Source organism: Natator depressus, chromosome 4, assembly GCF_965152275.1.
Source record: "Natator depressus isolate rNatDep1 chromosome 4, rNatDep2.hap1, whole genome shotgun sequence".
In the NCBI taxonomy this organism is placed as follows: Eukaryota; Metazoa; Chordata; order Testudines; family Cheloniidae; genus Natator; species Natator depressus.
Genome location: NC_134237.1, coordinates 32,614,903 through 32,627,713, shown reverse-complemented (window position 1 = coordinate 32,627,713; position 12,811 = coordinate 32,614,903). Strand labels below are relative to the sequence as shown.

Here is a 12,811-nt window from a genome sequence, read left to right as displayed (position 1 = left end):
ACAGTTTGCTTCTTAAATTTATCAAGTTTTTGTAAAAACAAAATCATTTTCTAAATGGATTTAATCTTTGTGTTGTTGTGAAACTGGTTGAAAGTCCATTTACTGTACTTCACCCTAAACATGTCTGCCTTTCCAGAGGTGCATTCTTTCCTTCTCCTTTTACCTTCCTTCCTTACAATTTCCTTTGTCCTTTTTACCCTTTTCCTTACAAACTGAATCCTTTCCACAGCCACAACCCTTGAAAGCCCTCCCTTGGTTGTTCTCCAGTGTCATACTAATTTTCCTTTCGCTGTTTTCCTATTTCTTTGTAATATACATGGTGCACCCACCTCTTTTTTTATTGTCCAACTCCATTTTTTTGTTTTTTAATAGAAGCAGTTTTGGTTTTATTAAACTGCAAGTGAGCCTGAAACTCATTTACCATTGTGATCAAATGGTGTGAAATCAATTATACAATTGACTCTCCAAATATCACATACTGCTGGAGGGGAGTCATCCTTTCACGGTAGGCCTGTTAGGAAAAAGAAGATTCTTCTTCCGTGTCTCATTTCTATGGATTATCAAAAGCTGTGAAATTTGCTGTAAACCTCTCTTTCAGAAGTCTTAATCGTTTGCTTTTTTAAAAAGCAACTCAGTGCAAACTCAGTCACCTGCTTAAAAGAGTGAATAATGATAAACCAATGAAATTTTACCTGCAGTGGAGAGATGTTTGGAAATCATGTTTTGAACATGAAATTTAAATGAAAATATTCATTAGCATTTCTAATTTTTTTTCTAATTACAGAAAGATAGGGATCACTGGAAAATTGTATAGCACCTCAACATCAAGCAGTTTGGATCTTCTGAGTCCTTTAGCAGGGTTTGAAATGAAGGGCCAAATTCTGTTCTGAGTGGTATCCATGCCATCCCATTGACTTCAGTGGGTTTGCATGGGGGTAACTGAGGGCACAATTTGGCCCATACGCTACTGGGACTGATGCATGCAAGGTCCATTCAGTAAAGGACATTTTGGGACATAGTCATCCCTGCTGTGACTCCACTGAATCACACCGGGAATCAGTTGTTCCCACTATTTTCCCCTCCCGCCCCCTACTGGTAGAAATGAGATTGATCTGTTTAGTTGTTCCAAAGACACCTCTGACTAGAAATTCCTCTTCCTCTGTAGCTCCCAAAGAAAGGGCCACAATCCGCTTGCCATTTCTGTCCTTCGCCACAGTTTGAATCAGGAAATCAGCCTGTAATTTCAAACCCTACTTTATGATTCAAATAATTCATAATACCGACATTCATACAAAAGCTCAATAATGCCAACTGATGCAGGTCTTGCTTATGATCATATCATTTATTTTTCCACATAATGCACCATCCAAACCAGAACACAGTGGTAAGTGTCCTTTCAGCCCTCCACTGGCAAAAAGAACATCTTTAAAACCAATCTCTTTCATTTATATTTTTTTACCCAAAAGAATGAAACATTTGTTTTATCCAAACCATTGTGTCCACAGGGGGAAAAGGGAAAGAAAGGCAAAAAGGGGCCTAAAGGGGAGAAAGGAGAACAGGGTGCCCCTGGATTAGATGCACCTTGCCCATTGGTATGTCTCACTCATGTATTGGAAATCGCTCCTCCTGCTGTAGATTATAACGGGATAAAGTGAGAGAAGAGGAACAAGCCACAGCTATAGTGTAACCTGATATCATTCAAAGGGTTTCCTCTCCTAGTCTGAAAATTCCAGCCTGGACTATTTTTTGTCCTCCTAATTTGGTTTAAATTAACAGTTTGACGGTCTTAAAAATGAATATCACTTGTGGAATATTTTTCATGGAATGCACTGCGTAGACATTCTGGTTCCTTGTACTTACCTGTCAGTGTTCTATTCAAATTGGAAACCTGTTGTGCTAAATAGTTCTTTCTTGATTGGAGGGTCATTTAAAGGCTAAGGTCTTAGCTGTGAGACTGCACCTGGGTCATTTCCACGTGGGTTTTAATCACTGCTGCTGTAAGCTTGCTCCTCTTGATCTCTCTCTTTTTTTTTTTTTTTTTTTTTTTTTTGCTCCAGTTAAATCAAATACCAAAGACACTTCTTTGTCAGTAACATTGCAAGTTAATCTTTACAAACAGGGATTCCGTGGAATTAAGGGGGAAAAAGGGGAGCCAGGCCAGCCAGGCCTGGATGGGCTGGATGCCCCTTGCCAATTGGTACAGTATTTCTCTTTCCTACCAACCCTGCATGCGATTCCTTTGTATATAGTCAGTCATTCTCAGTGTAAAGTGGTGTTTGCAGACTTTACATTATCCACTAATACATGCATGTGCATGAACAAATCAGCTGCTTCAGCAATCATAACTGTATCGAGAAGACACATTCTGTCAACACCTGGAACCTAACACCCAGCATTTTGCTCCCACATCACATGGTAGTTTGAGTGTGCTCTTCCAACATAATTTTTCCCTCAGCACTGTTTGTTTTTTTCCCCCAACAAATGCCTTTTTCCTTCCTCACTAAGAATGAAATACACCTCTTTGCGGAGAGCCAGCACAAGGACCATACGGTATTTAAGTCCCACAACGTAAATGGTGTGGGGACCTCATGCTGGCTCTCTGCATAGGAGTTAGTTTCACCCTAACCTGCACCTGAAACGATTCTGCACACTTGACTCCAGCTGACATCAATGGGAGTTTTGAGTGCATCTTTTTTTCAGGATTGAGCCAAGATGACATTTATGCAGAGAATGAGATAAATATCAATCTGTCAAAGTTAAATCATAGAGCTTTGCAATAAGCAAAGATATGAGTAAGATCTGCAGGATGAGGCCCTATGAACAAAGATTTGGGGATCGGGCCCATAAATCAGAATAGTATTTAAATTTGAAACACAAAACTTAGCTGAGCTTTGTAAGAAGATAATGGTCTGCAGCCCAAACCCTCACTGTCTTCGTTATTTAACGTTTTCAATTTAATGGTCTTTCCTTTGGAACTTACCTCCCTGCAATACACACAATACTCCCCCACTCTGTGTTAGCATGAATTCAAGTTCCCCCCTATACTAAAATTCTACTTGTTGACCCTCTCCCTTGTACCAATCTGGCAACACAGATTTTTTTTTTTTAAATCTAAGTATGTTTTATTTTTTCCAATTAAAATTGAACCGTACATACACATTTCCGAAAGGCTCAAGATATAGGTGTTTTTAATTGTTGGCAGTTAAATTTGGTCTGCATGTTCTGATATTGTTTGTTAGCTAAGCACGATTATCTAAAGATGAATGTTAAAATTAAGTAGGTTTTATATCAAGTACAAAGTTTCTAATCTAAATTGTCAATGGAATTTTAATCTGAAGTACATAGTCCATGTTATATTTTGTTTGCTTCTGATTAATGATAACCATATCTCATATTTTGTTGGGGGGTAATCAAGCATGCCTTCATAATTAAAAAATGCGTTTGTCTTTGTAGTATCATTTATATCTGGAGAATCCTTACACCACTGTTGTGAAAATGTTCTTCTATTGGTGGGATAGATAGACAGTTATCAGAATAAGCTTTTAAACAAACAGCACTGTTTCGTGTTCTAGAAAGCAGGTAGTTTTTGCCAGAAAATAAATAAATAAATGAATGAATAAATAAATAAAGCCACCCCACACACAAACACTGTTTCTCAGAATTGTTAGCAAATAAGAAATCCAAGTATAAAGTAGTATTGCCCTTAACCTAATAAATGGTTGGGGCCTGATTCTCCTCTCATTTATAGTCCAATTCGGTGAGGTGCTGAATTCCCTCGACTCTGTGCACTCATCACATTACAAGATCGGGCCTCTACACCAGTGTAAATCAGGAATAACTTCATTATAACCTGTTTCAGAGTAGCAGCTGTGTTAGTCTGTATTCGCAAAAAGAAAAGGAGGATTTGTGGCACCTTAGACACTAAAAAATTTATTTGAGCATAAACTTTCGTGAGCTACAGCTCACTTCATTGGATGCATTCAGTGGAAAAACATTATAACCTGTGTATTATAAAACATTATAACCTGTGTATCCAAGATCAGAATCTGTCCCATGAGCTAAACTGGGGACACAGATGTGCAAGAACAGAATACAGTGCTGGGAGTGTATTTAAGTGCTCGTAACTAGCACAGTCCAAGTTACAAATAGCTTGACAGCCATATGTTATGCATGCTACAGAATAGTCAGCTTCTACCTTAGTGCCTTGCTCTCATGGAAATTTTCCCCACCAATTTTAGTATGAGTAGGTTCAGTCCTTTAGTTTTCATTTTATAAAGGTAAGAATTAACGTGTATGAAAATATTCCCATGTGCAGTTTGGATATAAATATCCTATCAGTGGGTTAACTTTGTACCAGGATCATAAAAACAGTAAGCGATACACTATTGCTGACTGATCTGTGGCTAAATGTCCCTGACTTATGAATAATAGATACACTTTAGATTAACATATAGTCTGCTGGCAATGAATCCAGCTCTGCTGATTTGACCCCTGATAATGTTGCCATGACAGCAAAAATAAAGCAGTTATGATTTAAAGTTCTTACCATGATTAGGCACACTATAGTTTGGGATTTGAATTTTTCGGAGAGGCCGGATTGTATGTATTTACAATGTGAACGCACTCAGCCTGTATTGGATGTTGGAATTTTCCTCATCTTAACTGACAGAATTATTAGTTAGGAAGTGGGAGCTATTCATTAGCTAAGAAGGCATGGTTGCTTCATCAGATATACTGTCCGGCTCATCTATGCACTTTTTATCTTTTTCCTTGGAACAGGGGCCGGATGGATTACCAATGCCTGGCTGTTGGCAAAAGGTAAGACGTGCCAAATTATTTCTCCACAGAGGCACCATCCCTTTTCTTTGGCATAGGAGAACCCTTTTGACCTTTTGACACTCTGATTTCAGTAAGAATAGCTTACAGATTTTGGAATACACAGCAGTCCAAGTTATAACCTCTTCTCAAATATTATTTGCATGGTGAATTTGTAATATGTAGGGGTTATAACAGCAACTGATTTATGCAGTATTTGAAAACAATTGGCACCTGAGTTGCTAAGAAGTCAAAGACCATCATTCTTCCTCACAGCGAGAGCTACATCTCCTTCAGCCCCTGCACATGAGCTGGGAGACAGTATCAGATCTGCCCATCAGGGGTGTGGCAGAGTCTTACCAAAATGTTCATATTGACCTATCAAGCTTTGGGTTTTCTAGGTTATCCAAAGGGACAATGCATCTTGCTTCCTGTTTGTCTCTTTCCCACCCCCCAAAGTCTGCTGTTGCATTTTATTACTGCTTGCTGCTGATTTTTCAGCAATGCTAAGTAATAACCTTGTTACTTGGTAAAGATTTCTGCTATTGAATGGTCAAACCCTGACAATGCTAGATTTAAAAGCATCAGCATTCAGAGCAAATGTATCCGTGAACAGATATTTATTCCTCTCTGAATACTGATGCATGAATTCACTTGAAAGAATAAACCATGTGTGAAATCCTGGCTGGGTATGGAAGAACTCTCATTGACTTCAGAGGAGCCAGGATTTCACCCCAGGCATTTTTCAAAAGATGATTCTGGATAGTTATGGTCACATAATAGAGTCTGGCTAATAATGAAGACTGTTGAATATGTTATTTGAAAGACACCAGTTAGCAGGTGGAGCAGTGGATCAGGAGGGAGTGTAGCCCTCAAGCCAGGAAGCAGGTATGCTGCCAGTAGCAGGCGTGCTGACTGGCAACAGGTTACAGGTATAAAGTGATTCAGCTAAGAGGAGCTATAAACACCACTCAGTGGGCAGCAGCATACTGTGGCAGCTTGCACTGAGTTGTCCTGCTTTATAGAGCGGGACGTCATACATCACCAACAGTGAGCTGCTCTACCTTTTCCCAACCTGCCCACCCCCAAGACAGCTACTGCAGAGCAGAGCAGGGTTAGCCCTATGTGCAAAGCCGAAACAAGGTGTAGGTTAGACTGAAAATAAAAATTCTACTTCTAAGCTGGGAAAACGTGTGCGGAAGTGTAGCTGTATTTGTAGAGAAGGTCAATACACCTGCAGCTTCCCTTTAACTAGGGCCTCCCTTGACAATTTAGAGGCACTGTTTCAGCTGTGGCTCTCGAAACAGGCAAAGCAACTCAGGAGCTGCTGTAGTACTTGAAGCTATTTGTTACTCATATCTGAAGACGACCAGATCTAAAATGGATGGTGGTGTTTACACAGCTACCCATCTTGTTGCGAGAGGTAAACAGGAGCCACTATTTGCTTCCCAGGATAATAAGCATTGTTTTTCTTCTCAAAAGAGGTCAGTATCTGCCTATAATTCTTTAGGTAACTGACAACTGAAGTAGGTATGCACATTAAATCAGTGATTCTTAGTTTCCCAGAAAGAGTTATTCAGAGGCATCTCTGAACAATAATTAAAAAAACCCACAAAAGTATTATAGGCATTTTGGAAGCACATTTGTGGCTTAGAGAATAAAAGATGTTTGGGGTTCTGCCCTATCTTTATATACTTGGAATAGAAGTTTGGCTACTAGATTACTAACCTGGCCAATTTATCTCTTTTTGTCTCTTTGCAGTGATGAATCTAACCTTAGAAGCATGAAGTTGTGTATAATACTCCACTTTTTGTATTTATAGTTGAAAACAGAAATTTTATTTTACAAGTCTGAGATATGTTTACATGTAGCTGCTTCTACTTGTTTGCAGTAGTCCATGTGTACATTTTCTTCACTTACATCTGCAGTTAGGCAATATATATAACCACAGGAGAAATCTGCAAAAATAAAGATTAGTCTCTCTATAGAGATATCTATACAGAGATAAATCATGGAGATTTAGTTTTTTCTGCAAGTTCTCTTATTTTTGGCTTGTGGACCTGCATGGACAATGAGTGCCATTAACTAGTTTACATGAAATTGTGACCAAATATGAGCTAAATGCTATGAAATGCACTGTACCAACTGTCATTGGAATTTACTGACTTTGCTTCCATGTTCATCTTAAACACCATCACTGATTCATGCCATCATCCCTGCTTGTACAGACTAAAAAAAAAAAAAAGCATGAATTGTGTGCCAAACCTGCTTGTTGTGTGATCACTTCACATGCTAAATGGCTGCTCACTGTGACCTTTGATCCAAAGTTCTGAATTATTTCCTTTTGTTATCTCAAGGGAGTCACACCGTGGCTTATTGCCAAAAAGAGATAAAGGAGAGGAGATTAGAAAAAGGTCTTGAATTTTTGGGGAACACAGTTCCAACTGCAGGTGGATGGCTTCCAGTTGTGTGGGTCATGTGACCACACACCCCCTTGGTCAAAAAGGGGTCATGCCTGTTGATCAGCATTGGTTTTTCTTGCACTGCTCACTGTCACGAAGACATTCAAGATAGATGGGTTTAGATGCCAAGTGCTGTCAACTGTTTAACCAAGAAGGAAAGAAGTTTGAAGGAGAAACCAGACTTCCTCTGTGGGCAGTTTGAAAAGGTTGAAAAGATGCCAAGTGGATCGTTTGACCGCAGGCCCCATTTGAGATTAGAAACTTCTCAGTCTGATTCAAGGATTGCAGCACATATTGTATTTTTGGGTTGCTAAAGGAAAGCATTCTTGGCAATGGGGAGTCTTAGAACGCTCTCCTATGGACTAATGAAACTGATGGGATCTGTATGTACTGTAGTGTGTGCTTTGGATTATCCAATTTAAATTACACAACTCTTGTATTTTGTGGGGGGGAAATGAAACAAAATTAACCATAGCTTTCAAAACTTGCAGAAGATTAATTTCAGTAGCCTCTTTCAGATTTGTTGTGACAAATATTTAGGCTTTGAAGGAAGTACTTCACACCATGTGTTCCTCTTGTTTCAGTATTATCTATTTTTAGAGTCTCTGAAGCCTCTAAATTGGAAAAGAAGTTATTTCATTTTACTTTCACAAGCTGATTTATTCACATAGTTCTTTTTCTGCAATTGCAATGATCTTTCTGAACATGGTTACCCAAAGAATGTAGAAAAGGAGTGAGCCCAAGTGATTATCATGATATGGTAGTCACAATACACTCTATAAGGTGTAATTATTTTTCCATTTCTGATCAAGTGACTAGTACACAAAAGAAGCAGAGACTGTTTTGTTTCGCTGCATTTTGATTACTGGAAACGTTGAATTGGTGCATAGTTTGTAGTTTGAGCCTCCCTGAAAATTTGTTTGTTTCAGTTACAGTTTTGAGTCTTCATATGGTGTATTTGTGGTCAGATTAAGAGATTAATTTGCATGAAACAGTTCTGTATTTGGTAGATGCAAATCCTTTTTAGATCTATTCAAATAATTGTGCATATTGAGATGATCACAAACTTTTAATGTTCATTTCTGAGAGTTCATTTTATAGGCAGACCAAAAACAGAGTTGCAGAAAAAGAGTATTTCTCCATCAATGTGTAGGCACCCTGCCATTCCTGGAAATACGCATAATTTGCTGCTCAGTGGGTTTGTAGATCATCTGGAAGTGGGGACCTTTCATGATTTCACTCTCAAGTGGATAGTTACTACTACATTAGAATCTCAAGTCAGTAGAACCTACACTGTAGGCATTTCTTTCATTCTGCATAATATTTTTAATGCTGTTTCAATATATCAAAACCATGTCAAGAAAATAGCTTTTCAAGGAGAAAGAATTAATTTTTTTACTTCTATAAAGATGGCTTCTTTCATAAGTCTCCATTTTAGTTTCCTAGAGAGAGCCTGTTCCAGGTGCAATTGTTTTTTAAAAGGCCCAGTGATGCTTTGCTAGAAATGGATGTTTTACTCTACTTAAAAAGTAGTAACAACCACCACCAACAGCTTGATCTTGCAACCCTTGCACAGGCTTGTTATGTACTGTTTTAAGTCTGAGTGTTCCAGTATGGAAGTTTCACCCATGAAGGGGATTACAGGATCAGGGCAAAATCAGCATTGCACCCTGCCACCTCCGAGTTTTATTCTGGTTTCTTGGGAAACCTTCAAGCTGTCCTCTGAACAGGAGAGAATCCTGCTGTCCATGTCCTAAAATGACACATAATGATTAAGTGCATTATGCATATGGGGACTGGAAGTAGCATCTTTCTGTGGCACACCAATTTCTGGGAACCACCAGCAGCAAGTTACTGGATTAGATGGTCTATTGTCCAGTGCAATATGGTAATTCCGATCTTCTAATGAGAAAAATTGCCCCGTTAGCTAAGACATTAAGATAAAAGGTAATAATAGCATGGAGTCCGCTAGTTTTAGTGAAAAAATCAGGATACGTGCATGTTCTCCCTCACATTCTGTGCTTGCAGAATAAATGAGGAAGGTTACTACGGTGTTAGCATGCTGAATATGGTCGCAAAAACTTGGAATTGCCCATGAAAGTGAGTCATTTTAAGGCGTTCGCACCAAGCTAACGCACTATTAAATGCGTGCTGTCCCTTATCACCCCAATATTTTTTGCTGTACCTTACTTGACATCAACTTTATAAATCCTCTTTTGTAAACAAGAAAAGCATGAGCCTTCGTTCCGATACTTGTGTTGAGGCTCCACTCGTGTGGAATATCACCGTACATACAGTTCTGGTGATAGTACTTGGTGACTTCAACACAGGGCAACATTCAGCTCTGGTGTAAGTGTGCGATAGTCAGTAACACGATGACCCACAGAATACGTGTATGTGTAAACTTAAAAACAAAAATAAGTAACATAAATTGCTTATTTTTGCTCCCTCCAGGTAAGAATGCTTCTGCTGTCTGTTAATGGTGTCTTGGATTTTGGCTAATGTCAGGAAAGGATCATTCCACTGAAATGACAGGGTAGACATGCAGTGTTATTAATGTAACCAGTCAGATTAGAATAGTAATATATACCTATTAAGTGGTATTGAAAAGGTGCCTACAGCATGCAAAGCAGGGGGGGAATCTAGAAAAGGTTGATGTGTAGTATAGACAAAATAGCTCAAGTTGAATATTTCATAACGAAAAGCACCCTCTGAAGACTTGCAACATATTTGTTTAGTTTAAAGACAATTGGTTTTGGTGCTATTACTGGTATTGTTTGTTTGGCAGTGCAGCTTTGGTTCGAACCACCTTTTTATTATTATTACATTTTTAGTAGCATTCCTCATTTGCTTTGTTTAATTTTGTGAATATGCAGAAACAGTGGTTCATCTACCAACCTTTTCAGTTGTAAAAATGTGTAGAGGACATGAATTTACTTAGGTTTTGTATCCTTCGCTTTGTTTTTGTGATTATTTCTTGTTCCTTTGTTTAGGGTTTTCAGTATTTGTTTGGTACCAATCTTCTTATGTTTCTTTAACTTAAGTGTATTGCAGTCACATTGAACAGTGGCCTTTTGTCTTTATTTTCATAAGTTAGTTACGGAGGGAGGGGGGGAGAACTTTCTTACAGGATGCTTTTAAACCTCATTTTTACAAAGTAAAGCCTGAAACATTCATTCACTATATTGATAAGTTATTTTTCTTTTAATATTTTTTTAATGTATTGGTGATTTTGATGTCACTGTCTGACAATCTGGTGAGGCAGAATGACTCTGTGCATCCAGCTGTTGTTATATGTGTGTTCTCTGTATACCATAGAACTATTTTTGGAAAGTTTGAAAGAGGTCAAATCAGCATGTCTGCATCCATAAAAAGAAGCATATGTGCTCTAATAGCTTAAAACGGGTTATCTTCAAGAGTCAGTGTTATGTACAGTGTGAAAAATTGAAGCTTTATAATATTGAATACACACAAATTAGGTACCTCTGTGTATTTGTTGTCTGATGATGACAGTGGGACATACTACAACCCTGCCTCTGGCAGTCCTTAACTGCTTAAGAGCAGACAGTGTGGTCTAATGGCTAGAGCACTGGGCTGGGAGTCAGAGGAAATGGGGTGAAATCCTGGCCCCACTGAAGAGAATGGGGGTTGTTCCATCGACTTACACCATGGGTTCATTCCCTGGATTCTGTTCCCAGCTGTGCCACTGCCATGCTGAGCAAGTCACATCACTGTGTGCCTCAGTTTCCCCACATGTAAAATGGGGATAATGATACTACTTACCTCCTTTATAAAGTGTTTTGAGATCAACTAATTACAAGTGCTATAGAAGAGCTAAGCATGATTAATCATGAGAGAAAATCCATTGACTTCAATGGGACTGTGGATGCAGGAACAATATCACTTTTCTGAAAGCAAATAAGGTCCTACAGGACATGCAGAAGTTGACATTTTCTTTCAAACTTCCTTACCTCCATTACTTGTCCATCATACAAATGTATTGGTAAATCTCTATCTTTACATTTTACCTGAGGAGAACACTTCAGTTTTTACAAAGGGAAAAAAAAAAAATATCTCGCAGAAGTTCTGATCTTTGCAAAGAGACACGTCAGAAGCAAGCATGGAGTATGGTGGTTCTGCATTCTGATTCATTTTCCTGGGGCCATTAAAATAATAAGCCTATCATCTGATTGTTTTCTTTCATATGGCAACTTGTTGTTTTTATGAATCGATGTTACAGTAATGTGAAAACAAAGGTTCTCTCAAACCTTCTGTTATTGAAGTATTTTACGTGGTGGTTGCATTAATTAAATGACGTTGCAAACAAGTGTCTGCCACCTTCATTTCTGATAGAATTTGAACATAGATTCCACTTCTTTTGTGGAGTAACATATTAAAAATAACCTTCTGGAGTGTTGTTTGTTTTGTAATTTTAAATATATCAAGTTAATGCTGCTTAGAAACAGTTGTCTTTCTTTGGAGAATGGGGGCCTTACCCAACCTGGGACCTTTAGTGTTTTATTTGTTTAACCAAGAAGTTATATGAATTTCCCAGATACCATTGGTACTTGCACACTTCTCTGAAGTATTATTGAAGAGGTTGGTTTGTAGAAGAAGAATGTTTACATATTGTTAACATTTATGTGAATATTCTTATATTATTGTACATGTTTGGGAAAATATAATATCATACTGCCTAATAACATTTTTTAAAGATGTATGTATCTGACTTTTTTTCCTTTGGAAAATATTATATATTTTTATTTGTATTTTTTACTTTTTTCATCTATAAGTGCAGTTATTTTTGTATTGCAAATGGTCTCTTGTAAGTACAGTAGAGGACATGAAAATGCAATGAAAAGTAATTTGGCAAGAGTTACACTGCTTTTGGGAAAACATTGGGTCAGTCTCATGTAATCAGTTCTGTTACAACTCTTTGGAGTGTCTTATCACTGTAAATAATGGCACAAAACCTGTTTTGCCCAGTAGTGTAAATAATTGCAATGTTTAAATAATCCATTTTAATTTGTTATTTCCACTTTATTGTGGCCTCTGGTTCAAACAGCATGGTTTTGGTTTTGTTTTGAAAGTTTCTCCTTGGTTTTCAGTTTTTAATATTGTTTTGTTTTGAGTTTTGTACTTGGGTTTTTGGTCCTAGCTTGTGAGAAGTTGATCTTCAGAATTATTTTTACACTATTTATGACTTATTTTCATAATGTAAAAAGTGTGTAATTATTAAAATATTAATCCAACCATTCATGCTGATTTCCATAGTTATAAAGTTCTCAGTGTTGATGCAAAAATTTGTTCTAGTGTGTCTGGATTCAAAAATGTATGTACGGTGTTGTGACTAATTGTAGCATGAAATACAGTGCCACTTCCTCCAGTTAATATTCATACTAGCTCCGATTCCTCTTACATCAGTGTTTCTCAGCTAGGGGTTGTGACCCACAGGGATCCATGAGGTGTTGAAAAATTTATAACAGTCTAAACCAAAAATCTTGTTCTCCCACACCGTTACTTTTCAAGATCAA

The 12,811-nt window shown here is 37.9% G+C and overlaps 1 protein-coding gene across 1 annotated transcript in view; it reads left to right on the top strand.

Moving 5' to 3' along the window:
• COL25A1 (collagen type XXV alpha 1 chain) overlaps window positions 1-12,526 on the top strand; it is a 162,861-nt gene extending 150,335 nt beyond the window's left edge. The window contains exons 32-34 of the mRNA XM_074950733.1: window positions 2,120-2,197; window positions 4,780-4,818; window positions 6,577-12,526. Of these exons, the coding sequence (XP_074806834.1) occupies window positions 2,120-2,197; window positions 4,780-4,818; window positions 6,577-6,579 (120 nt within the window). The 3' untranslated portion in view covers window positions 6,580-12,526. The remainder of the gene's footprint in view (window positions 1-2,119; window positions 2,198-4,779; window positions 4,819-6,576) is intronic.
• The last annotated feature ends 285 nt before the right edge of the window (window positions 12,527-12,811 follow it).